The sequence below is a fragment of the Saimiri boliviensis genome, chromosome 13, assembly GCF_048565385.1.
Source record: "Saimiri boliviensis isolate mSaiBol1 chromosome 13, mSaiBol1.pri, whole genome shotgun sequence".
NCBI lineage: Eukaryota > Metazoa > Chordata > Mammalia > Primates > Cebidae > Saimiri > Saimiri boliviensis.
The window spans coordinates 15,569,188-15,596,328 of record NC_133461.1 but is presented as its reverse complement, the minus strand read 5'-3'; the positions used below and the strand labels follow the sequence as shown (position 1 = coordinate 15,596,328).

Below are 27,141 nucleotides of genomic sequence, written 5' to 3'. Positions count from 1 at the left end.
TGTATGTGTGTGTGTGTGTGTATTCCTTATTTTTTGATTGACTTTGTTTAACGAGCAGCTACCTCTTTTGGTGTCTAGCAGAATGAGCTGCCTCAGTTTACATAAAAAGAATGGGGATCAGAGTACTTTTTGTGCCACCAACATGTCTGAGAAATGTGTAGTATTACTATCATCACATACTCCTTTTATTTCATCCAATATCTTACCTTCCGGCCCTGTGTGGGCTAAGACGATTGCTGCACGCATGTATGTATATATGCATGTAGCTCACAGACCCTTCCTGCCCGAACATGTTGCAGGCCTTTTGGAAGCTATGCAGACAACAGCAGCTTCAGCCTGAATCATTTCTTTCAATTGTGACAAGCTGCCAAGGGGCTTGAGTAAGAGCGGAGAGCCGCCGAGGTGGGGCGGGGCGGGGCGTGGAGCTGGGCTGGCACAGTGGGCGTGGCGGCGCTGCCCAGGTGAGCCACTGCTTCTGCCCAGACACGGTCGCCTCCACATCCAGGTCTTTGTGCTCCTCGCTTGCCTATTCTTTTTCCAAGTGCTTTCCAGGACAACTGCGACTCCAGGTAAGCAAGGTGGGGTCAGAGGGCTGGTGACTTCCTTTTCAGGGAAATTCATAAAAATGATTATTTGAGGTGATTTGAGATGGTGAACAAAGTGGATATAATGGAGCTGTTTTCAAGGACGGGCTGTCGGCTTCAGTACTGCCGCCTCTCATCCCTCAGATTGGCAGAATTTCCAGCTCTCAACCCTTTGGACACCAGGAATACCATATAGGGAGTAAAATCACTTAACCATACAAGGTAAGAATATGAAGAAGTCAGCACGGCTCAGAGGTTTTGGTGGCAGAGGGGTGCAACCGTGATGTGATTCACGGAGGGGAAAACACTTCTGAGGACATTTTCAGGCCTACCTTGGAACTCAGAATGAATTTTGCAATGCTAGTTTCAGAAAGGGTGTGGTACCCCCAAACAGGGGAAAGCTGAGAAGCACTGGTATGTCTGGCTGGCTCTTCTCCCTGGCTGTCATCGTAAGGGTGAGATTTAGGCATATGGACTACCCTTCATTTTGGCATTTTTAAGCACCAGATCACTATTTATCTACTTGCCACCACATTCATCTAAATGGAAATTATTCTCCTTCCAGTTTTCTGGGTTTCAGCATAACTTTAAACAAGTGACACGTTTCAGATGCATATTCTTGGACTCATCAATTAGGCTGCTTGTCGTTTCTCTCATATGCTGTACACTTTTTTTATGGCTTCATTTAAGCATATCATACTAAAAACCAACATGCCAGGCTAGTTCAGAGACTCGTAATCAGATCCTCAGAGCTGCGGGCTCTTAGGCATCTTTCAGCCCAGCCCCCTGATTCTGTAGATGAGGAGCAGAACTCACAGGTGATGTGGTGTCTAAAGTCACACAGCCTGTAAGTAGCACTGCTGAGATCAAATCAGACCTTCAAACTTGCAGCTCGGGGTGTTTGCACAACACCATGGGTTCTGTTACCATCTTTTTCAACCCCTACATGTCCCAGGAGGTTTTCAATCATGGGTTCCAAACCTCAGTCCCTGCCAGTTAGTGTTAGGTTTGATGAGTTCCTTCAAGGGTGGAGATGAAGCCTGTCTGAGGAAAGGCTTCTCCAAAGGAAGTGAGTCAGCAGGTTTATATCTTTGCTTCCTAACGCCTTGAATTGTGCTGTTTCAACCCCTCTGGGTTGTGGATTGACTTTGGGGCTATGCAGAGTCAGCGATTTGGGCCATTCTGGTGTGGCAGAGTTCAGCTCTAAGTTTACTGTTTGGCAACAGTGGGCTGGGTCAGTGGTCAAGGTCAGGCTTCTAAAGAGACAAAAGCAGCTGTGATGCTTCAGAACAAAGCAGACTCCCCCAACTCCCTGACATGGGAAATGAAAGCAATTACTCTCATTACTAATAGCTGCATTGTACTTTCTTGCCCACAAAGCACTTTTCAGATACATTGATTCACTTAATCACTTTGTTTAGTCCTGATATTCTTTCACATTGCAGAAAATATCCTATTTTCTTAAATACAAAATATTCTATTTTCTTAATCTGGCACATCCTTTGCTTCTCACAGATGTAGAATGTGGACGACGAAGGTTGTGTTTTTAGGCATTTCATTATTGATATTATAATAGGCAAGGTTTCTCATGGGATTGCCTAAGGACCGGTTATACCAAATACTTGAAAGATGTTCTCACCATGTCTCTCCATCTTGAAGATAAGGCAGGCTAAGCTAAACGATATCTGTAATACTTTGATACAGTCAAAAGGTAGTTTTTTTTTTTCTTTTTTTGAGATGGAGTCTTGCTCTGTCACCCAGGCTGGAGTGCAGTGGCACGATTTCGGCTCACTGCAACCTCTGCCTCCTGGTTCCAGTAATTTTCCTACCTCAGCCTCCCAAGTAGCTGGAATGACAGATGCATGCCACCACATCCGGCTAATTTCTGTATTTTTAGTAGATGCAGGGTTTTGCCATGTAGATGAGGCTGGTCTTGAACTCCTGATCTCAAGTGATCCGCCTGCCTCCGCCTCCCGAAGTGCTGGGATTACAGGCATGTGCCACCGTGTCCAGCCAAAAGTTAGTTTTTAAGGGATGAGAAAACTATGCCCATAGTTCTGTTTATACCTGCATACACGTGATGTGTGCTTGAAGAGTGCGGCTGATGGTCTATAAGTAAAATGAATTTATATTGTTCAAATCAGGATATGTTTGAGAGTAAATGGGGCACTGTAATTAATATCAAGACAACAGACATAAACCAGGACTGTCCCAGGCAAAGTGGGATATATAGTAATCCTATCCACAGGGCTTTTTTCTCACCCGAATGGTATAAAGACAAAAAAATCGGAGGATCATTGGCTCCGATACATTAAAGCTAGGAAATCTTTATACAAAAGCCAGTGATAAGCTATAAGTCTAGAGAAGCGAGCACACCCCTTACCCCCAGCACAGTACACGTGTCTCCATTCATTTGGGGCCACGTGCAGTCTCTGAATTGTCAGTTCTCCTTGTCCCACGTGTTTGCAAGGCTAACTCCTACTTCTCCTGTAGGACCTACCTTTTGTGTGACTTACTTAGTTGTCACTGTCTCTGAGATGTCACTGAGATTTCTAGTATGGGGACTCTGTCACTGCTGGGGATTCCATAGTGACTTGTGTACTCATCAAAACACAACATTCATCATGCCACTAGCTGACAGCTGCTTGGAGGCAGGGGCCATGTCAAGTTCACCTTTGTTTTCTTAATGCCTACCTCAGGGACTGACACACACTGGGTACTCAGTTAATACTTACTAGACGAAAGCAATATCATACCAACAGTTTACAACGTAAGTGGCAGAAAGGAAGCTTTCTTCAAGGAGAAAAATCAGAGAAAAAGTTTTGTGTTGATTAAACAAACCATGCAGGATATGTTGATCTCTTCAAGGGGAGATTTCAGGATGTGCAGGATTTTTGGAACTCAAGAGACTTCTGAGAACAAATGCCAGCAAAGATGCAATTACTAAGGTTTGCCAGGACTCACTCAAAGGGAAGGTTAAGAAAGCAAGTGATAAGATGTGGCGGGGAAGTGCCAGGCTGGGAGCTAGAAGCAGTGAATTCTAGGTCTGGTTTTGCCACTCTCACTCCCCGTGGGTGGCCTGGGAGGCTCACTTTGTTTTTGTCTGCCTCACTTTCCTCATCTGTAAAATGAAGAGGTGTAGCCACCCTAGATCCTCTCCAAGATCTTGTCCCACTTTCAAGGTGTATAATTTGGTACAGATTGCGAAAGCAAGCTGCTTGGAAATAAGTTCTTAAAACTGCATTTGTATTACTACTTAAACGTCCAAGTCGCTTTTCTATGGTTAAAATAAAGTTCCTTTTAAACTTTTAGGTGTCTGAAAGATGTAGTGCTTTCTACATTGCAACTGTAAATGAACTTCTCCTTGTTAAAATAGTTACAGGGTTTTCACAGAAATGGAAGAAGACACTTGTAACAAGGCAATAAAATGAAAAAAAAAATTGTAGCAATTTTAGCACTTTCAACAGAAGTCATTAGGCACATAATTTTACTATATAGGTATTGCTAATCTCTCCTCTTGTACTTATTAATTTTTATAGCATTTGATCATGCAGAACGGTCTGTGTAGGAATGGTGTTGTTTCCCAGGCATGTATTGCCAACATGCTGAGGTTTGCTTAAATGCTTTGTCTTGTAACACAGTCATGTGGCAATTGTGGCCAAAGTCATCTTTTGAGCTACCTCAGACCAGATCAACTTTACAGTGTTTTCAGGTCACTTGGGACTAATCACAGAGCAGCTGATCAGATTTACCCTGCAATATTTGATTACTTAGTGGTTGATTTTTTTTTCCCCCCACTACAACCACTTCCTTGTACAGACCTTTTCTGATTCCTTTGGCCAGCATCAAACAGTGCTGTTGTGACTGGGATCCCGGATTCCAAGGGCTGTATGACCTTCCCAGAGGAGAATTTTCTGAGAAAGGAGCCAATCAGCATAGGAACAGGAAGGCAGATCTCTTTGTGTTCATGCACTGAAGACTAGCATGCAAAGGAAGGGACTCACTCAAAGGGAAAGTTTGCCAGTGGTGAGAGAAAGCCTCTGAGATGTTAGGATGTCAGGTGTGCACCGATTTACATCTCCAACAGGGAACTGAATCTAAGCCTTGAATTGCAACACAGCATTAATTATATTGTGTAATTAACGACATTAAAAGCCACAATGATCTTGTATCCACAGTCATTTAGACTAAATGTAATTCAAAATGTTATGACGAGTGAATGAATAACGCTTTAGTTGAATAAAATGGTAAAATGACCATCTTCTTACCTTTTCATCCACTTCTAAGATCCATTTTTAGGCATATGTAGCCAAACTCCATCAGCGGATTAGTGTAAGATCTTAAACACCATTTTTCTATCCAAAGGAAATCGCTAAAAGTATAGTTTGTTATTAACTATGCAAAATCATTCTAGTATCTCTTGGAGGACAATAAATACATGCTGGGAGGAACTACTCGTGTTTGTTAAAGCACAGTTTGTGTATTTCATGTTATTATCGATGTGATTAGGTCTCAACTTTTGGAAGCATTAGAAGCTTGCAGGGATCCGGGCTTAGGCTTCTCTATTTGATGAAGAAATGACTCATTATTTCACGTACATGTTGAGTTTTACTTGTAGACAAACTTGGCATTATTAATATGAATTTCTAGTACAGAAGGAAGCCAGAGTTCCTATTCTGAAAGTCTGTCCACAGATTTCCCAAATCTTTTGTGAAGAGTTTCCTTATATTTTCCCAGTGGCAGGCACACTGGTTGAAACACTTCACAGGCTTTCTCTTTTGCCTCCGTCTACTCTGCTGACCTCAGTATACACCTAATGCCAGTCACCTTTCCCTGGGGTGTGATGTCATCTGTTGGCCTTTGCCGCTGCCCTGGAGGGAGAAGGAGTAAGGTTGTGGGCTTTAGAAAAAAGAGGTCCACTTGACTTCAGGGGGCGTATATACGCAATGGGAACACTGGACTGAGTGCATAGCTGTATTTATCAGGGCCATATGGAGAAGGAGGAAGACCATGGAGATGACCAGTGAGCATGAACAGAGTCAACAAAACATTTTTTTGGATAATGAACTCACTTTTTCAGACCCTGAGATATAATATAATTGATATAAGTTCATCCTACACACAAGCCACATATCCCATAAAAGGGAGAATTCTGAAGAAATATTTAAAGACCAGGAGACCTCTCCTCCATCTTATTCTTAGGTCTTTGCATTTTAAATTTGTGTCCAGGTATAAGGTACAAATTGCGATCTTATTCATCATGCCTTTGACTCTTGACACGTTTGGTCCTAGCCAAAGGACGCCCTCTATCTTAAGCAGTGGCGCTTCCTTTCTGAGGCCAGGGTGCATGTCCTTCCTGAAGACCTTCAATGTCACATTCGGCGCATGTCTGTGTGCATGTGCCTCATGCTTTGGAGGAACACTTCAAGTTTAATCCCTGTACTGCTCACCCAGGGGTAGTAATATCAATTGATTTACTAAATAGGTAGGTAGACCTTTATTAGAACAGTGAAACTTTTTCAATCTGAGGATCCCTTCATACTCTTAAAAATTACTGAGGGGGCCGGGCACGGTGGCTCACGCCTGTAATCCCAGCACTTTGGGAGGCCGAGGCGGGTGGATCACGAGGTCAAGAGATCGAGACCATCCTGGTCAACATGCTGAAACCCCGTCTCTACTAAAAATACTAAAAATTAGCTGGGCATGGTGGCGTGTGCCTGTAATCCCAGCTACCCAGGAGGCTGAGGCAGGAGAATTGCCTGAACCCAGGAGGTGGAGGTTGCGGTGAGCCGAGATCGCGCCATTGCACTCCAGCTTGGGCAACAAGAGCGAAACTCCGTCTCAAAAAAAAAAAAAAAAAAAAAAAAATTACTGAGGACCCCAAAGAGCTGTTTCTTTAAAAAAAAATGTAGATTATATCTATCATTATTTACCAAACTAGAAATAAAAGCCAGAAACATTTTGAAATGTTCACTTACTAATTTATTAAAACAATATAACCATTAAATACTACTATAATATATACTTTTAAAAACCATTTTCTAATGTAAAAATATATAAGAAGAGTGACATTGTTTTTCATTTTTGAAAATCTTCTTAATATTTGACTTAGTAGAAGGCATATCATATAGCCTCTGAAAAACTCCACTGTTTATTTGTGGTTGAGAATGATAATGTCTTAGTATTATTACGAGAAGAGTCTTAACCTCACGGTCCTGCTGAAAGGGTGTTAGAGACCGCCAAGAGTCAAGACACAACACACTGGGAATTGTTGTATTAGAATTAAAGAGCTCTGACATGTGACAAGATGCCTACTTGCTGCTATATCCACTTTACCAGGCTACATATTTTGAAGCCGTTCTCTCTTTTAATTCCCATGTTATTTATTACACCACTCACATATCCTGGGCAGCTCTGTGTTCTAGTTATTTGTCTACATATCTGCCCAAAGAAACTACCAGCTCAAAGAAGCAGGAGCTCCACTGCTCTTTGTAACACTCTGGGTAGTGTCTTACACATAGATGTGTATATTAACACAAACAATAACTGCTGCTGTTTATTCAGCATTGTTATGTGCTGGGTGTCCGGAAAAGGTATGACTTACTCGAGTAAGGGTTTTCTAGCACTTCTGTCACAAAGCACCACAAACCAGGCAGCTTAAAGCAACAGAAGTTTATCATTCCACAGGCTTCGAGGCCAGCACTTTGAAATGAAGATGTTGGCAGGGTCATGCTGTCTCTGGAGGCTCCATGACTTTCTCTTGGTTTCTGGTGTTTCCAGCAGTTCTTAGCATTCTTTGGCTTGCAGAAGCATCCCACCAATCTCTGCCTCCACTGCCGTAAGGCACGTCCCTTACACAGGTCAAGACATTTGTGACTTCACATCTTCCCTTGTGTATGTCGGTTTCTGTGTCTCTTCTCTTATTCCTTTAAGGACATCAGTCATGTTGGATTAGGGCCCACCTAACTCCAATGTGAGTTCATCTTAACTAATTACATATTAGTTAAGGAACAGGAAATACCCCTTTTCCACATAAGGTCACATTCACAGGTAATGGGGATTAGAACTTAACATATCTTTTGGGGGGACACAATTCAACCCATAACACTTAGTAAATATTAGATTGAACCATGCAAAAGTGCTGCAGTTTGATAGTTTTTGCTTTATAAAAATTTTAACTTTTGCCTAGAAGTTTCTTCACAACTAATCTTACTTTTGAATTTACAGAAAGTTCCTTGTTTATTCTGTCGGAGATCATTACTTTGTTTAAGCAGAATTCTTATTGGGTTGGCAGAATGCAGTTGAGAGGCCTTGAAAGATGCTTTAGGAATTAACCTCTCCCTCGTCCTTGCTTCCAGGACCACAATGGATGCCCTGCAACTGGCCAATTCGGCTTTTGCTGTTGACATGTTCAAAGAACTATGTGAAAAGGAGCCAGTGGGCAACGTCCTCTTCTCTCCAATCTGTCTCTCTACCTCTCTGTCACTTGCTCAAGTGGGTGCTAAAGGTGACACTGCAAATGAAATTGGAAAGGTAAGCCCCAAACCTTGTTTCTACTTTAAGTGGGAATACAGTTATTAGGACCCACAGGCAGTTCCTAGGGAGAAAAGGAATGGAGACTGTGTGGTCAGAATTGGTCAAGATTCAGAGCTGTGCCATTCCAGGACTCTCTCCTCTCTCTCTCTTTTTTTTTTTTATTGAGAAAAGAGTCCCACTCTGTTGCCCAGGCTGGAGTGCAGTGGCGCAATCTTGTCTCACTGCAACCTCCAGGTTCAAGCAACTGTTGTGCCCTTCAATTTTTTGGTCTCCTTCATCCATCTTTAGGCATGAGAGTTGTGCACTGCCCGGGACCAGCCCAGTTGACCCTGCAATGCTGAGGCTACGTGATTCACTGGCACAATGTGCCGGGTTGGTGGTGTTCGTTATCTGAGTTGCGGAATCAGGGCAGAGCTATTATGAGTTATGGAGTGAGAAGGGTATAATCTTATGCTGACATTACATGTTGTGGTGCTTCAAGGCAGAAAAGATGCTGGACTATTTGTTGGAACAACAACAAAAAAGTTAGGAACAAAATACAATGATTTAAGCCTTCCAAATGATAGTATTCTGGTTTTAAATGGTTTACAATATTATTACAAGAATAATAAGTTTGAATACATATAATATTTTAGGTGTTTTACATATAAGTAGTCCTTATAACAACTCAGGAAAGCAAGTATTCTCAGCCCATTTTACAGAGAGGAAAGGAGGCTCTGAAGAGTTGGAGAAGATTACATTTCTAGTAGGTGGAAGCTCAGATTCAGTCTGACTCTAGCCCACCCAGGGCAGCCCATCATTTATTGTAGCTGCCCATCAGAAATGACACATCTGTTCACCTGACAGTTGCTAAAACACCTAGAGGAACTAGACAAACTCTGCCTAGAGGTATCTCTGTCCAGAAATCTGATTCCTGCCTGATGATGGTCTCTCTTGGTATTAATCTCTCTCTTCTGGTCTCTAAATCGGATAGAAATTATAATCCAGCTTCATCATTCTCCAAGTTTGGAAAAATCTCTGTGTGAGTATTAAGGGCATCACTTTGAAGAAAGGACAAATGTTCTCAATAGTTGGTTAGGAAGAGTACCTTTATGATAGTGTTTCTCAACAGGGACAATTTGTCTTCCACTTCCCACTCTGGGGATATCTGGCAATGCCTGGAGACATTTTGAGTTGTCTTAAATAGGGGGGAATGCCACTGGCATCTAGGAGGTCAGGGATGCTGCTAAGCATCCTACAGTGCCCAGGACAGCCCCACAAAGACTCATCCACCCTGAGTGTCAATAGCACTGAGGTTAAGGAGCCTTGTTTTATGGGAACTGGACAGGAAGGTTCTGTATTTCCAATGATGTTGGTCATTATCATGTGTCCACTTCAGTGCAGCACCATTCAGAGGCAATAATTTTTGGGTAATGGATTTTTCTCTTAACAGGTTCTTCATTTTGAAAATGTCAAAGATGTGCCCTTTGGATTTCAAACAGTAACATCGGATGTAAACAAACTTAGTTCCTTTTACTCACTGAAACTAATCAAGCGGCTCTACGTAGACAAATCTCTGAATCTTTCTACAGTAAGTTGTTTAAAGCAAGTAGCAAGACTTAACTTTTTACCAGGCATGGCATTTTCATGCTGTTAGAACTACAACTTTTTTTTTTTTCAGTGAAATTCATTTCTAGGATGTTCACTTATGATTTGAGGCTTCTTAAATAAATCCTGGTGGAGAGGTTGAGTATAGTGGGAATCAATTGCAGTCATGTCTTCTAACTCAAAATACAGAGAAGCTTATGGGCTTTCCTTTTCCCTCTCAAATAAATCTTACCCTTCGTTTTAGCTTCCTCTGAGAGAATGGAGGACAGAATAATTATTAAACTCTCTAATAAATGTAGCTCCATAGACGAGGAGTGTAAGACAGCTCATGATTTAACCTTTTTCTCCTTAAACAGCAGGGCATATGGGCTGGGGCAATGTTTTTAGCTCTCCACTTCATTTATTATGCACACAATGTTGTTCTGATGTTCTCAAAATCACTAAGAAAAATAATAACTATTAATTCACAGTTTTCATCAGTCACAAATTAGTTTTGTTTGCTGGGCTGGTCAGGTAGGGATCTCCACAGGCAGCTCTGGTAATATTTAAAAAATCTGTATTTGAAACATAGACAATATTCTAGACTACATGAAAGTTCTCTCTGCATGCACTTCAGTAACATATAGTTAATTTATTTCCTGCTTGGATGGTCAGAATTTCAAGCTTTCCAAATCTAAAAGCTAGACTACCAGCTTTTGAATATTTTACCATGATTTTGAACTTTCTGCAGTAAATATTTGTTTCTGCGGTTAAGATCTTTTGAGGACATGGGTTACTAGATATTGTAAGTATATTTTTTGTGGCTTAAAGATACATATACACAAGTATTTTTATTCCAAAAATTACTTGGAGAATTAAAAAAAAAAAAAAAACACCTGAGCTGTGAGTTGAAGCCTAAGCATACAAAATTTCTAGAAGCTCCCTAAATGATCATTAAGGAGACGATTAACACATTTTTATTGCTGGCAGTGAGGACAATGGAGGCCCTTCTTCATCTGGCTGAGGCTTTCTAATGTTTTTAGGTGAGATTGGTTCTCTCGGTCAATGGTGACAGTCAGTCCCAAGGTTGATTTGCAATTAACTGAAGCTAAGTTAATTGGCTAAGGCTGTAGCTGCTCTGAGGAAATTCAAGGAGCCCTGTGTTTGGAAGTGAACTAACATGACATTGAAGCGAGTTATATTTGGTTTGGTTGAACTTCCATGCAACATCTGGAATTATCTTAACCAGACTGGGAATTGTAAAGGTTTTTTTTTTTTTTTTTTTTTTTTTTTGAGTTAGAATCTTGCTCTGTTGCCCAGTCTGGGGTGCAGTGGCATGATCTTGGCTCACTGCAAAAGATCTTTTAAAAGACTGCTTTCCATTGCTCCTGCTAGTGCACAGCATCAGTAATTTTACTAATTAAAGGTCCAAACAAGTGTGGTCTCTGGAGGATCTCTTGCACCAGAACTACCTGGGAGTTAAAAGGGCAAATTCTTGAGGCCCTTTTAACACCCAGGTAGTTCTGATTGCATCAAGATGGGAATGGGATTTAGGGTTGCACATTTTAAATAAGTGTTAGAGTAAGAACCCCTGCTATGTTTTCTACAGCATTGCGTTTGCAACCTCAATTTGCAGATGGCATACCTAGAAATTTTGTTAAAATGCACGCTCTGATTCAGTACGTCTGGAGTGGGGTCTGAGATTCTTCATTTCTAACAAGGTCTCAGGTGATGCTATATGCCACTTTGGACCACAGTTTGAGTAGCAAGGGTCTACAGAATATTTATTTAGTTTAGCAAGGACAAGAGTTTTCTGCTCATTCTCTTTTCTTTACATTTCCTATATTCTAATACATATGTGTCTGTATACATACGACATTTTAATATTTCTGAAGTTAGAGCCTTTAAGATAATTGGGTATACTTAACGTAGTGTTTCTTTTGTTTTCCCCAAAGCTGATATTAAATTGATAGATGCATTTAATAATTGAAATTGTCTTATAATTGAAAAAAATGAAACCTTCAATACAAAGAAATTCACTGTCTTCTACATGAGGTTTCAATTCATACAGTGTTCCAACTTAGTGTACACATAGCAGTTAATATTTAATAATCCTTTTGTTGGAACAGCATAACAATGCCATAACTTGATTATAGACTTCGTGATTTTATGAACTGCATGTTTTTCAGGAGTTCATCAGCTCTACAAAGAGACCCTATGCCAAGGAATTGGAAACTGTTGACTTCAAAGATAAATTGGAAGAAACGAAAGGTCAGATCAACAACTCAATTAAGGATCTCACAGACGGCAAGTACCCTTTAATTGTTCTGCTGTCAATCACCAAGTAAACAAGGCCTTCCATCTCATAGATGCTTGCTCCAAGCATAAAACAACATCTGGCCGGGCGCGGTGGCTCAAGCCTGTAATCCCAGCACTTTGGGAGGCCGAGGCGGGTGGATCACGAGGTCGAGAGATCGAGACCATCCTGGTCAACATGGTGAAACCCCGTCTCTACTAAAAGTGCAAAAAATTAGCTGGGCATGGTGGCACGTGCCTGTAATCCCAGCTACTCAGGAGGCTGAGGCTGGAGAATTGCTTGAACCCAGGAGGCGGAGGTTGCGGTGAGCCGAGATCGCGCCATTGCACTCCAGCCTGGGTAACAAGAGCGAAACTCCGTCTCAAAAAAAAAAAAAAAAAAAAAAAACATCTGGAGGATTCTCTGGATATTTTTACTACACAAGCTAAATTCTTTCCCTTCAAACCAAGTAAACAACTTGTATTTCTGGGCGTGTCTTGCATCATCTCATCACGTGGGAGAAACTGTTGGGGCTTCAGTTTTAGTCTGCTTTCTCTCGCTCTCCGAAGAGCTGCCACAGGCCGTGGTGGAGCCCTAGCTGTGCCTCTAACAAAGTATGGCTTTGGGCAAATCATGAGGCCATTTTTCAGTCTGGAAATGGAGGGACTGGATTATAACTTCATGATCCCCGAGGCCCCTTTCAGCTGACAAGTTTTACAAAGTTGTTAAGGAAAAGGGACCCAGGCAACACGCCTACAGGAAAATCAAACCAAAGCGTAGTGTCAGCTTGTCAGCCACACCAGACCAGACTGGACCAAACCAAACCGTGGCGTCAGCTAGTCAATCAAACCAAAGCAAACCAAACCACACCACACCGTAGTGTCAGCTTGTTCTCGGTGTCGCAGCTCTCCATGCCGGTCGCTCCTCTGACAGCCCCGGCGTCCATGAAGCTGCGAACCGGTTCCTTCTCCGGCTCAGTGCTTTCCGCCAGGTGTCTCCCTTGTCCTTCTCGTCCCTCCATTAAATTCCCGGCGAGTCGTCTGCCTTGCTGGAAAAGCATTAGGGTTATGATGATTTTGAGAGCAAACCAGTGACTATGTCCCCCTTCCAGTGGATATATTTATAATGGCATCAGGAGGGATCTGGTGGGAGGCCGAATCTAGTCATGAAAGAATGAAACCTAATCAGTCGCTGCTGTCTGGGGAGGATTACACTTCCGGGGCAAGGGAGACCCACTTCCTGTGAGAATGACTACCATCCCCAGCTGTTCTCCCTCTGGACTGAGGAAGTTCTAACAGGACAGTAAGTGCAGGGTGAGAACATGGAAAGAATAGGGACTCTGGAGTCATTCAGGATCTAGGTTCGAATCCAGACACTGGTACTTACTGACTGATATTTGGACACAAAACTTCAATTTACTGATGCACATGTTACCTGATTTAATTTTTTAAATTGTATTATATTGTGTTTTGTTTTAATAGATTTTGGGGAACAGGTGGTTTTTGATTACATGGATAAGCTCATTAGCGGTTATTTCTGAGATTTTGATGTACCCGTAACCCAAGCAGTGTACCTGTATGCAATGTGTAGTCTTCTATCCCTCACCCCTTTCCACTCTTTCCCCACCCCACAAAGTCCATTATTTCATTATTATGACTTTGCATCCTCATAGCTTTGCTCGCACTTATAAGTGAGAACATACAATGTTTGGTTTTCCATGCCTAAGTTACTCCACTTAGAATAATGGTCTTCAGGCTGAACGTGGTGGCTCATGCTTGTAATCCTGGCACTTTGGGAGGCTGATGCAGGTGGATCACCTGAGGTCAAGAGTTCGAGACCAGCCTGGCCAACATGCTGAAACCACGTCTCTACTGAAAATGCAAAAATTAGCCAGGCACTATGGCATGCACCTGTAGTTCCAGCTACTTGGGAGGCTGAGGCAGGATGATAGCTTGAACCTGGAAGGCAGAGGTTGCCGTGAGCCAAGATCTCACCATTGTACTCCAGCCTGGGCGACAAGAGCAAAACCACGTCTCCAAAATAGGCAAACAAACAAAAAAGAAAAATGATTTTCAGCTCCATCCAAGTTACTGTGAATGCCTTTATTTATTTATTTAAGATGAAATGTTGCTCTGTCACCCAGGCTGGAGTGCAGTGGTGCTGTCTTGGCTCACTGCAATCTTTGCCTCCAGAGTTCAAAGGATTCTCCTGTCTCAGCCTCCCGAGTAGGTGGGACGACAGGCACCATGCCCAGATAATTTTTGTATTTTTAGTAGAGACGGGGTTTAACCACGTTGGCCAGGCTAGTCTCAAACTTCTGACCTCAGGTGATCCACCCGCCTCAGCCTCCCAAAGTGCTGGGATTACAGGTGTAAGCCATCATGTCTAGCCATGAAAAGACTTCTGAATTTGAAATAGGAGGCTCAGGATTGAAGCTGAAGCTCTGGCGTTTACTGGCTCCCACACTTCTTTGTTCTTCAGATTTCTTCAATAACACTAATATGTATTCAGCATATTATATAGCGTTGGCAGCAGTTACATAATTTGCATGGGCCAGGGCAAAAGTAAAAATGCAGGGCCTGGCCTCTTGTTTAAACGTTTATTAAGAATTTTAAGATGGTGATAGCTGAACATTAAACCAAATGCAGGGCTCTTCAGTTACAAGCCTGTGAAGTGGGCCCTGAGCATTGGTCTGAAAATTAGAGAAGATTAGGTGAATGGAAATCCTTTATAAAAAAAAACCTGTGGGCTATTCAAATGTGAGGAGTTCTTTTTATTAAGGGATCACTCCCCTTGAACTGTTTTGGCTGTTGGGATTTGAGCTTTATAACACTTGTAGTTGTGATTGAGCCCCACGGTAATTACAGTTTACCTTGAGGCAACCGGCTTGCCTACAAGGTGTGCAATCGAGGGAGAGGATGGAGAGCTGTGGGGTGAAGGGGAGAACCTTCTGACATGCTTTCTAGCTAAGGAAACTAGAACAGCTCTTCTGAGCCTCAGTTTACTGCACTGTAAAATGGAGATAATGATCTTTGCCTTATAGGACCATTGTGAACAGAGTGAGATAATATATGTGAAATTCTGGAGGAAAGAAAGTGATGATGCATTTTCATTCAAGAGCGCAGGCTTTGGAGTCAGAAAGACCTGGCTTTGAATCCTGAATCCACCCTCATTTATATATCATCCTGGGAGAGTGACTTCACATCACTGAGTCTTAGCTTCCTCATTTATAAACCAGGGAGAAATATATATCATGTGTATTAAATAGCTTGTATACTGCCTGACACAGAATAGGCATTCAGAATGGTAGCTGTGTTTTCCTTTCTTTATTTTATTTTTTGAGATGGAGTTTCGCTCTTGTTGCCCAGGCTGGAGTGCAATGGCATAATCTCAGCTCCCTGCAAACTCCAACTCCCGGGTTCAAGCGATTCTCCTGTCTCAGCCTCCCGACTAGCTGAGATTACAGGTGCATGCCATCATACTTGGCTAATTTTGGTATTTTTAGTACAGGCGGGGTTTCATCATATTGGTCAGGCTGGTCTCGAACTCCTGACCTCAAGTGATCTTCCTGCCTTGGCCTCCCAAAGTGCTGGGATTACAAGCATGAGCCACTGTGCCCAGCCATTTTCCGTCTTTTTTTCTTCCTTTCTTCTTCCTTTTTCCTCACACTCCTTCATTCTCTCTTGACATCTTTGGGAGATGTGGTTGTGTCAAGGTAGACTAAGAGAAAGTAATCCTTCTGAAATTTGATGGTTGGAACTACCAGGCCTTACATGGTGTGACTCCATGAAGTGGTAAATACTCAGCAAATATGCATGTAAATCCCAGATGTAGTTTGGAAGATTAATTCTGCTCTTTGTGTTTTCCTGAAATTGTTGCAGGCCACTTTGAGAACATTTTAGCTGACAATAGTGCGAACGACCAGACCAAAATCCTTGTGGTGAATGCCGCCTACTTTGTTGGAAAGTGGATGAAGAAATTTCCTGAATCAGAAACCAAAGAATGTCCCTTCAGAGTCAACAAGGTATATGGGACAGCATGTAACAGTAAAAGGAGCCCAGTGATAGAAGTGAAAAATAATAGGGAGAGAGGGGATCATAAATCCATTGCAGTGAGGAATCTGAGGGCACGGCTGGCCATGTGCTTTTCCTGAGATGAGCAGCTGGGAGATAAGTGGTACAAAAAGAGCCAAAATCCAGAGGGCCTCCTGTTTTCCATAATGTCTTCAAGGATCTGAGCTGAGTGAAACTTTATAGATCTTGTAACCCAGTGAGTAAAGCTAAGTTTCTGGCTGAAAAATAGCTACAAACTTCTGAGAACTTTAGCAGAAAAAGAAAAGAAAAAAAAAAAGAAAAAAGACCAAACTCTATTATCGGAGGACTTTGGATTATCATGAAACTTTGACTATTTAGGCATCTTTTTCCTGATTAACTTCCCTAGGATCTCATTTTCTTATCTGTTGATAGTGAAGTATATGGTCTGGGGATTTTAATTTATAAGATGCTTTGATGGCAGGGCATGGTGGCTCATGCCTACAATCCCAGCACCTTGGGAGACTGAGGTATGCAGATCACTTGAGGTCAGGAGTTGGAGACCAGCTTAGCCAACATGGTGAAAGCCTGTCTCTACTAAAAATACAAAAATTAGCTGGGCATAGTGGCGGGTGCCTGTAATCCCAGCTATTGGGTGGCTGAGGCAGAAGAATTGCTTGACCCTGGGAGGCAGAGGTTGCGGTGAGCTGAGACTGCACCAGTGCACTCCAGCTTGAGCAATAAGAGCAAAACTCCATCTCAAAAAAAAAAAAAAAGATGCTTTGAAGCACTCGTTGACTGTGAAAAAAACAAAGAATAGCTTCTCATCAGCACCACTGGGAGTCATTATGGGAAGAATTAAGAGCCTGTTTTGCAGGCCAATCTCATTGATACTAGTGAAGTAAATATGTCAAAAACAATTACTAAAAGTAGGTTAAGTACCTCTTTTGTAAATGAGACCAAGGAACTGAGACTAGAAATTTCAACTATTTCATTAGAAACCCTAGGAAAATCCAGAGATCTATATGATAACCTGATGTGGTCTCCCTGGGTGGGATCTGACTTGTATTAGACTGAAATCAGCCCTTTAGTTCGTACCATACTTGAAGGTAGTTTAGTTATTACCTTGTAGCTCCTATGCATCAGTTCTAGCTTTCACATTTCTCCCAGTACTTAGAGTACCTAGCATCAATATCTTGTTTTTGCCAAATATAGTAGCACCTTCTTAATGCTAACATCCATGAGGAAAGCTCTGCAAGATACAATCTATACCTGGGTTAGCTGGATGGCTTCCATTACTCTTTCTTTGTTCCCATGGAATTTTTATTCATACTCTCCCCTGTTCCCTGCCAGAATATGCTTTCCACAGTGAAATCTGTTTACTTACATAGATCCCCTAGTAGTGCATGGGATTTTTAAGGTAGGGACAATGCCTTATTCATCTCAGTGTCTACAATTTCTGGCCAAGTTCCTAACACATCAGTAGGTACTCAGCAAATTTGTTGAATGAATGATCAGTTCCTAAGGGTCAGTTTGTCTAAACAATCAACAGCAGACAGAAACTGAGTGGCCTTTGGGACTACCGTGGGTTCCTATGCAAGACCCATTGGGCATTTTCACTGGGAGAAGACAATGATGATTGTTATTGCTCCTTGCTGACTCAAAATATCCATGGGTGCTGAGGGGTGGGTAGGAGGTCCTCTTACCTTCCTGAGCTTAGCTTCCCAACTGCAGTGGTCTTCTCAAAGCTGACTGCAGGGACAAGACTGACCCCGCACACAAAAGGTCTGATGAGATTCTGGAGACACACAGGTACTTGAATTTTAAGCATGGCTTTTAGATCTTCTCAGTGTTATCTTTCATCTGGAGTGGAAGTGGAACGTGACTTTACCCAGCCTCTGCTGTGAGTTTGGGGTGGTGGTGCTGGCCCCACTGGCCCTGACGGCATCCACACAGCGTTTGCTGTCATGAAGTGGCCGCTCTGGCTCCTTTGATCAGTGATTGGCTCTCTTCCCTGGCAAGGGCTGGCAAAGGGTTCCTAATTCTGTTTGTGTGAAATCTGAAACAGGTTGCCAATGGTGCCTCTCATCAAATCCTCAGAGCCAGCCTGGAAGGAACACCACAAAAACGTTGCAATAGTCGATGAGTAAAATGTAGACTTTTGTGTCAACCACACTAAGGGTCATACTTTCTTCATTAAGAAAGTGTTAATGTGTGTTTTTTGAGAAGGGAGGGAGAATGTATGCTATTCCTTTATTCTTGCTATTAAATCACAAAGCTAGGTTATATAAGATCCTGGAAACTCAGCCTTTATGGACAGAATTAATAAGAGTTTGAAATGTCATTGATCTCTCAGTGTTTCACTTAATAAGGCAATAAAATGGTACTCACAGCTGCATGAAGCTACACCCTTTCTTTGAATGCAGATGCTATTACTTCTTCTTTGTTTTCTTTGAATGGCTTTGTCAGGCCTTGAACTTTTTGAGTGACACTACTAAGCCTTTTCTCATGGTGTCCCCAGTAAGGGTTAGACTAAATTGGCGAAGTTATGTTATTAAAAGTTTAGTATAGTACTTATTCTGATAAAGATATCTATCCATATATATTTATATTAGGATATATGTCATATTCTATTTTCTGGGATGGATAGTCTTTATTTGGTCCTCTTTTCAGAAGATATGTCTCAACATGGGTTTCAGAAAATAAAGTACCTAGAGTCAGTGCCCATAAGTGAAATTGATGGCAGTTTTTGGAGGCCACAACTATATGCACATTCAGAAACTATTAGCAGTCTAACCTGTTGGAGATTTTTAGAAAAATTTCTTAAGGAGGAATATATTTTAAGGCAATATTCTCTTTAGGAGAAATAAAGGGAAGAATTATCTGTTAACTTCCAAAGTAGTATGTTTTCCTGTTATTCTGTCTCTGGTTACACGTAGAGTTGAAGTCCTCCATTATTTATCAACCAAATATTCAGTGAAAACTACAAGCTGGGATAGAAAATAAGACTTAGTTTCTGCCTTGCGTATTCTCGTTGGGGCGGGAAGTGGAAAGACAATCACTAGATAATATTTCTAACACTGTGGCAAGTAAAACAGAGGTATATACAGAAGTAAAATAAATGAGGTTTATCCCTGCTTGAGAAAGGTATTGGGGAAGGTTCAGCTTATTGTCTGAAGATACCAGATGCGAGTTTACTGCAGTGTTATCCTTTCAGGCTTGACATGAAGCTTGAACTTTCTCCCCAGAGAGACTTAGGTAACAGGCAAATATCCTGTGGGAGGGATATGTCAAGGTAATAAGTTAAACTACATTACTGTCAGTCTTTTACATCTTAGTGTGAATGCCTTTTCCTTCAGGAAATCAGTCCCCTCTGGAGGACAGGAGGCCAGCTGTTAATAGGGACAAAGAAAAGAAAAGGCCTGGGCAGTGCTTGGAGGTAAAGATCCGAGCGACCAGACCCTTCATTGGTTCCCTTTAAGAAGAGTAGGGCATGCAGTGGAGCTCAAAGGGACTTAGAGATTTTTTTTTTTTTTTGAGATGGAGTCTTGCTTTGTTACCCAGGCTGGCTGGAGGGCAGTGGCACTATCTTGGCTCGCAGTGGCACTATCTTGGCTCGCTGCAACCTCTGCCTCCCAGGTTCAAGCAATTCTCCTGCCTCAGCCTCCCGAGTACCCGGGATTACAGGCGCCCAACACCACACCCAGCTAATTTTTGTATTTCTAGTAGAGATGGGATTTCACTGTGTTGGACAGGCTGGTTTTGAACTTCTGATCTTTTGATCCACCTGCCTTGGCCTCCCAAAGTAGTGGGATTACAAGCATCAGCTACTATGCCTGTCCTAGAGATAATTTTAAAAAGACTTAGAGACAAGTTTAAAAAAGATTTTCCTTTTTAAAAATCATGCAATACTCCAAGTATTCAGAAAATGAGAGAGAATAATGAAACAAACACCCATATTCCGATTAACCATCTTTGTGCCCTTAATACTTTACCTTACTTATTTCAGATATCTTAAAGAAAAACTGTAACAACGGTTGCATTGCTTTGTGGATGTTCCTTCACTGCTCCCTCCACTGTCCTGTTCCTCTTTCTTCCTCCCCAGTGGTAACCATTATTCTGAATTTACAATTTCTTCATTCTACTGATAAGAATACTGAGGCCTGGAGAGACTGAGTGATTTGCTCAAGGCCACAGAATCTCACATTTGGGACTAAAAACCAAGGTTCTTATCTTCAATCTAGACTTCGTTCATTAGCTCAGATCCCAGTAGGTGGTAGTACAGCTGGGAGTGGGCGATTCAAACCAAAGAGACGTCAGAACAAGTACTGTTGTGTTCTGCTATATGCTAGGTTTGTCGTCGTTATTGTTCTGTTTTGTTTTGAAACAGAATCTCGCTTCGTTGCCCAGGCTGGAGTGAGTGCAGTGGTGCAATCTTGGCTCACACCAACTTCTGGCTCCCAGGTTCAAGCAATTCTCCTATCTCAGCCTCCCAAGTAGCTGGGGTTATAGGCGTGTGCCACCATGCCTGGCTGATTTTTGTATTTTAGAGGCGGGGTTTCACCATGTTGGCCATGCTGGACTTGAACTCCTGACCTCAAGTGGCCTCCTAAAGTGCAGGATTATAGGCGTGAGGCACTGCGCTCAGCCAGTTTTTGAAATTAGGTATTTTATTAGGAAAAACCATTTAAATGGTTATGTGGGTTTTCAGTAGAATTTACTTTCAGGTCAGCTCCACCAGGAATAGTTTAAAGATCTCATAGGCATCTATAAAGAATAACAGGCTGGGTGCGGTGGCTCATGCCCGTAATCCCAGCACGTTGGGAGGCTGAGGTGGGCAGATCACGAGGTCAAGAGATTGAGACCATCATGGCCAACATGGTGAAACCCCATCTCTACTAAAAATACAAAAAAGTTAGCCGGGCATGGTGGCACGCACCTGTGGTCCCAGCTACTTGGGAGGCTGAGGCGGAAGAATTGCTTGAATCCAGGAGGCGGAGGTTGCAGTGAGCTGAGGTTGCACCACTGCACTCCAGCCTGGCGACAGAACAAGACTTCGTCTCAAAAGAAAAAAAAAAAAAAAAAAAAAAAAAAAAACATTGCCTATATTTTCAGCCATACAGTCTTATTTTTAAGGTTTGATCTATGCAAAAACAGCATTATATATAGTTCCTGTAATGTGTAACATGTAGATTACAAAGTACATGAATAACTTTTCAAAGGAACACAAACTCTTTACAGGACAGTCACTGGTTTGGGTGCAGGACAGTTTGGATCTCAGTGGATGATGGATCACAAACTGTAATAATCTGACACTGTGTCAAGAGTAAAACTGTGTATATATATATGTATATATATATTTATGTGTTTGCATATATACGTGTGTATATATGTGCATGTGTGTGTATATATATATGGGGTATATATAGGTGTGTGTATAAATGTATGTGTATGTATATATGTGTGTATGCATATATATGTGTATGTGTATATGTATATATAGGTTTATGTATATATGTATGTGCATCTGTATGTATACATGTGGGTATGTGTGTGTGTGTGTGTGTGTGTGTGTGTGTGTGTGTATATTTATGCTTGTATAAATTGAAAAGTAAGCAGTCCAAATTTTTCCTTTTACAGACTGACACCAAACCAGTGCAGATGATGAACACGGAGGCCACGTTCTGTATGGGAAACATTGACAGTATCAATTGTAAGATCATAGAGCTTCCTTTTCAAAATAAACACCTCAGCATGTTCATCCTGCTACCCAAGGATGTGGAGGACGAGTCCACGGGCTTGGAGGAGGTAAGGAGGAGGCTGGCACTCTCCACAAAGGCACCCCCTGCCTTGGCAAAGAGTTGCATGAACAGGGCCGTGTGGGCCGTCAGAGCTGGGCCCACAGCCCTCCCTTATCGCCACTGGCTCAGTCACCTCCAAGGGCCCATAGTTCTTTCCGGGGCCTTTCCTCCTTAATAGTAAAAACAGCCAACATTTATTTGGCAGTTACAGTGTCCTAGGGACTGTGCTGAGTTGCCTACATGTATTATCTCATCTAATTCTTACAGCAGGCTTATGAGTTAGAGACTTGTACCACACTCTTGGTTACCAGTGAGGGAGCTGAGGCACAGAGAGGTCGGAGACTGGTCTGTGGTCACATAATCAGTTATCGGTGTGTGCGGGATCAGGATTGGAGCCTGTGTAGTTGGAGCCAGGTTCTTTCTTTTTTTTTTGAGACGGAATTTCGCTCTTGTTACCCAGGCTGGAGTGCAATGGCGCGATCTCGGCTCACCGCAACCTCCGCCTCCTGGGTTCAGGCAATTCTCCTGCCTCAGCCTCCTGAGTAGCTGGGAATACAGGCACACGCCACCATGCCCCAGCTAATTTTTTTGTATTTTTAGTAGAGATGGGGTTTCACCATGTTGGCCAGGATGGTCTCGATCTCTTGACCTCGTGATCCACCCGCCTCGGCCTCCCAAAGTGCTGGGATTAGAGGCGTGAGCCACCACGCCCAACCCGGAGCCAGGTTCCTAACTGAAGGCTAGAGTGCCTCCCTCATCTCCCCAGCAGTAAGGCACTACATTGCTACTCATTGCCAGGTCCACTATCATGTGACCTGATATCAAGCATACTCTCTCTTGCTCTTTTTCTTTCTTTCTCTTTTATTTTTCTGAGACAGAGTTTTGCTCTGTCGCCCGGGCTGCAGTGCAATGGTGCAATCTTGGCTCACTGCAACCTCCACCTCCCTGGTCCAAGCGATTCTCCTGCCTCAGCCTCCTGAGTAGCTGGGAGTACAGGTATGTGCCACCACACCTGGCTAATTTTGTATTTTTAGTAGAGACGAGGTTTCACCATGTTGGCAGCGACTGATCTGTGTCTGCCTCCCAGCTGCGGGGGGTCGCCGGCAATCTTTGGTGCTCCTTGGCTTGTAGGTGTTTTCGTCCATCTCTGCCTTCATCTTCCTGTGGTGTTTTCCTGTGTGCATGGCTGTGTCTGCATCCAATTCCCCTTTTAGAAGGACACCGTCATTTTGGATCAGGGCCCACCCAAAGACCCCTCATAACTAATCACATGTGCAACGACCTATTTGCAAGTCTTGTCACATTCCGAGGTATTTCCTCTAGGACTTCAACACACAAATTGGGATGTACAGTTCAACTCATATTCACTGGGGGATTTTTTTTTCCTTTTAAGTGGTCTTTTTTAGTTTAAATGTATTTTCTCTCTTCATCCCACTCCTGGGCGTAAGTGGACAAGGAATGTACTAGTTGGTTCAAAAACTCTAGTTACTTAAGACAATCTTTTGGTCCTAATAATTTGTCCAAAATTTGAAACAGTAGCCATTGAAAAGTAATAATAACAGATTAGTAAGAGACTCTAATGGTTCCCTCCTATATTAAAAAACAAACAGGCTGGGCTCGGTGGCTCATGCCTCTAATCCCAGCACTTTGGGAGGCCGAGGTAGGCGGATCATTTGAAGTCAGGAGTTTGAGAGCAGCCTGACCAACATGGTGAAATCCCATCTCTACTAAAAATGCCAAAAAGTGAGCCAGGCATAGTGGTGCAGGCCTGTAGTCCCAGCTACTTGGGAGGCTGAGGCAGGAGAATTGCTTGAACCCAGGTGGCCAAGGTTGCAGTGAACCGACATGGCGCCACTGCACTCCAGCCTGGGCGATGGAGTGAGACTCTGTCTCAAAAACAAACAAACAAAAACACAACCCAGTTTGTGACCTTGGGCATAGCCCCGATTTTTATAGGTTTCCCGGGAGTAATGCCAATGCAGTATTGCTCCTCAATAGTGAAAGTCAAGGGCTTATCGTTCTCCGTTGCACGTGTGTTTCTCCTGTAGCCAGGGGGAGATTGGAAGGGTGAGGAACGATTTAAGGTTTGCTCAATGAAAAATTTTTTAACTAAGTAATTTTATGCTTCATTGCATCTGTTTCATTTTTTAAACCAGCTAAAATGGATGCATTCACCACCTATGACCTTAGTAAATGGCTCAGAGTTAGTTCAGGCTCCCATTAAAAAAAAAGTAACTTTCACTTTAATTTAAATTATTAAATCTGATGCCATTCCTAGTACATGAATATCCTGGATTTCCTCATAGAGAAATTATAATAAGGATTTCAGAAATATGTATAAAACGCTTTCTAATTTTATATGCATTTCACTATTGTGTATGCAACATCATAATTCAGGCATTTGTTTCTGTATATTTACTCACTAACTTCAGGTTGGGTGTGGTGGCTCACACCTATAATCGCAGCACTTTGGGAGGCCAAGGCTGGCAGATCACTTGAGGCCAGGAGTTTGAGACCAGTTCGGTCCACATGATGAAACCCTGTTTTTACTAAAAATGCACACACACACAAATTAGCTGAATGTGGTGGCATGTACTTGTACTCCCAGCTACTTGAGAAGCTGAGGCCTGAGAATCCCTTGAAGTCAGGAGGCCGAGATTGCAATGAACCAAGATCGAACATTATACTCCAGCTTGGGGATAGAATAAGACTGCCAAAAAAAAAAAAAAAAAAAAAAAAAAAACCCAAAAAACAAAAAAAGATATTCTCTAAGTTAAAATGAAAAAACAGAACCCCACCCTCATCAATTTCAGTGCACAGGGAACACTGTTATTGGTTGGGGAGGAGGAGGGCACAGCTGGGGGGCTGCTGGGTCTCCTAAGAGTCACAGACCAGAAACTTCTGGGCCATCTTTGAGGTGCCACCCAGACTGCTTTGAAACTGGGCTTATAATAACACTTTATGTTTTTAATCCGGCCAGGTCCTTTACAATTGGAAATAAATAAAAATAAGGTCTTTTCATTTTTGCCCTTCAGATCGAAAAACAACTGAACTCAGAGTCGCTGGCACAGTGGACTAATCCCAGCACCATGGCCAACGCCAAAGTCAAACTCTCCATACCCAAGTTTAAGGTGGAAAAGATAATTGATCCCAGGGCTAGTCTGGAAAATCTAGGGCTGAAACATGTCTTCAGTGAAGACACATCTGATTTCTCTGGAATGTCAGAGACCAAGGGAGTGGCTTTATCAAATGTTATCCACAAAGTGTGCTTAGAAATAACCGAAGATGGCGGGGATTCCATAGAGGTGCCGGGAGCCCGGATCCTGCAGCACAAGGATGAATTCAATGCTGACCATCCCTTTATTTACATCATCAGGCACAACAAAACTCGAAACATCATTTTCTTTGGCAAATTCTGTTCTCCTTAAGTGGCATAACCCATGTTAAGTCCCCCTGACCTTTCTGTGGATGCCAATTTCTGTAATCTCTGCATCCAGAGAGTCCTTTTCTAGATACAATAAATTGCTACTGTTGCTGGATTAGGAAGCTGCCAGTACTTGTCATATGTAGCCTCCACACAGATAGACCTTTCTTTTCCACTTCTATCTTTTGTTTCCTTTTTTTTCCCCATTAAAGACAATGATACATGCTGTTAAAGGAAAGGAATCACCTTAGAGGAAAAATATTTCCTCATTATTTGTCAAATTGTCCAGGTAGTTGGCAGAAATACAATCTTCCACAAAGAAAGTTCCTGTGAGGAAGATCCGGGACTCTTCTTCCCAGCACAATGCCTTTCTTCTTTGGGATAGAGAATATTTCAGACATTCTCACTTCCCTGAAAGACCAAAGAAACTGTGGTGCATGGGACCATGAAACCGCCCTGGTTCCAGTGAAACTTGAGCTCATGCTCAGGTTACTATAGCTCCAGAAGTCCTGATGTTCGGCTCTGGCAGGCAGGTGTTTATTCAAATTCTGAATTTTGGGGATTTTAAAAAGATAATATTGTACACACACTGTATGTTATGAAACTTCATTGATGGGATCTGGGGCAGCACCCTATAAATCCACACCTTAATATACTGCAACAAAATGTAGGATATTCAGACAAAATAGAGAAATCAAGACTAAGTAGCCCATACAGGGTCAAATTTTGCTGCCAAATGAGTATGTCTCCAACTTGCAAAAACACTTTGTTCGCAGAACTTCTCAGATTCTGGAATATTGGGTAAGGAATTATAGACCTCTAGTAGCTGAAATGCAAGACCCCAAGGCAAAGTTCAGATCTTATTAAAAATTCACTTTCATTTTTGATAGCTGTCCCACCTGGTCATTTGGTTGGCACTAGACTGGTGGCAGGTTCATGGATTACTTCTCTACAAAAAATATGTATTTACTGAAGATTTTGTGGCATTTCTTCTCCCATCTCTTCCTTGCCATTCATTGTAAATAGATTTTTCTTGTTCTGAGGTTCAATATTGAATTTCTCCTATGCTATTGACAATAAAATATTATTGAATTACATGTCTTTTTTTTCTTCCATTAAGTTAGACTTACTATTTTGAAATACAACCAAGCCATCCATTTACAAAACCATCCCTGTAGGTCAGGCACGGTGGCTTATGCCTGTAATCCTAGCACTTTGGGAGGCCAAGGTGGGTGGATCACGAGGTCAGGAGTTCGAGACCAGCCTGGCCAACATAGTGAAACCCGTCTCTAATAAAAATACAAAAATAAATTAGCCCAGTGTGGTCGCAGGTGCCTGTAATCCCAGCGACTTGGAAGACTGAGTCAGGAGAATCGCTTATACCTGGGAGGCAGAGCTTGCAGCAAACCGAGATCACACCACTGCATACCAGCCTGGGCCACAGTGTGAGACTCCATCTCAAAACAAAACAAAACAAACAAACACAAACACGAACACCCCCCACCCCCAAGCATTTCTGAATGTAAACGCTCTTTTGAAGACTGAGGCAGACTAAAAAGAAGTGAGAATAATTACTTCCTCTTTCTCCTCATCTGCCTTTCTTCCTAGTCACCAGCTCTCACTTCTTTCTCCCGCACGCCTTTCATCCTAGGGAGTGAAAGACCAGGGCAGTGCTAGAATGACTCTCAACTGCATGAACGTCTATAATGGAATCAGAGCCCTTGCTGGGGGACGTGGAGAACTTCCCAGTCCTTTTCACTCTAAACCCACCCTCAAAAGTCATTTTATTAGGTACACTCTATGTGCTTAAAACATTTTTTTTCTTCTTATGGAAAGAGTGTTTTTCTCAATGCCATGCACATTGGTTTTAAATTAGTTATGCTGTCCCTGAATCTAATATTCA

The 27,141-nt window shown here is 42.3% G+C and overlaps 1 protein-coding gene across 2 annotated transcripts in view; it reads left to right on the top strand.

Annotated features, from left to right (window-relative positions):
• Nucleotides 1-26,335, top strand: part of SERPINB5 (serpin family B member 5) — an 80,067-nt gene extending 53,732 nt beyond the window's left edge. The window contains exons 1-7 of one of the 2 annotated variants that reach the window (XM_003926019.4): nucleotides 509-569; nucleotides 7,943-8,117; nucleotides 9,553-9,690; nucleotides 11,876-11,993; nucleotides 15,864-16,006; nucleotides 21,654-21,821; nucleotides 24,850-26,335. In XM_003926019.4, coding sequence (XP_003926068.1) covers nucleotides 7,950-8,117; nucleotides 9,553-9,690; nucleotides 11,876-11,993; nucleotides 15,864-16,006; nucleotides 21,654-21,821; nucleotides 24,850-25,242 — 1,128 coding nt within the window. In that variant the 5' untranslated portion in view covers nucleotides 509-569; nucleotides 7,943-7,949 and the 3' untranslated portion in view covers nucleotides 25,243-26,335. Of the gene's footprint in view, nucleotides 1-508; nucleotides 570-7,942; nucleotides 8,118-9,552; nucleotides 9,691-11,875; nucleotides 11,994-15,863; nucleotides 16,007-21,653; nucleotides 21,822-24,849 lie in introns of those variants that run through there. The other variant, XM_074383290.1, reaches the window with a different exon arrangement.
• Nucleotides 26,336-27,141: the final 806 nt, after the last annotated feature.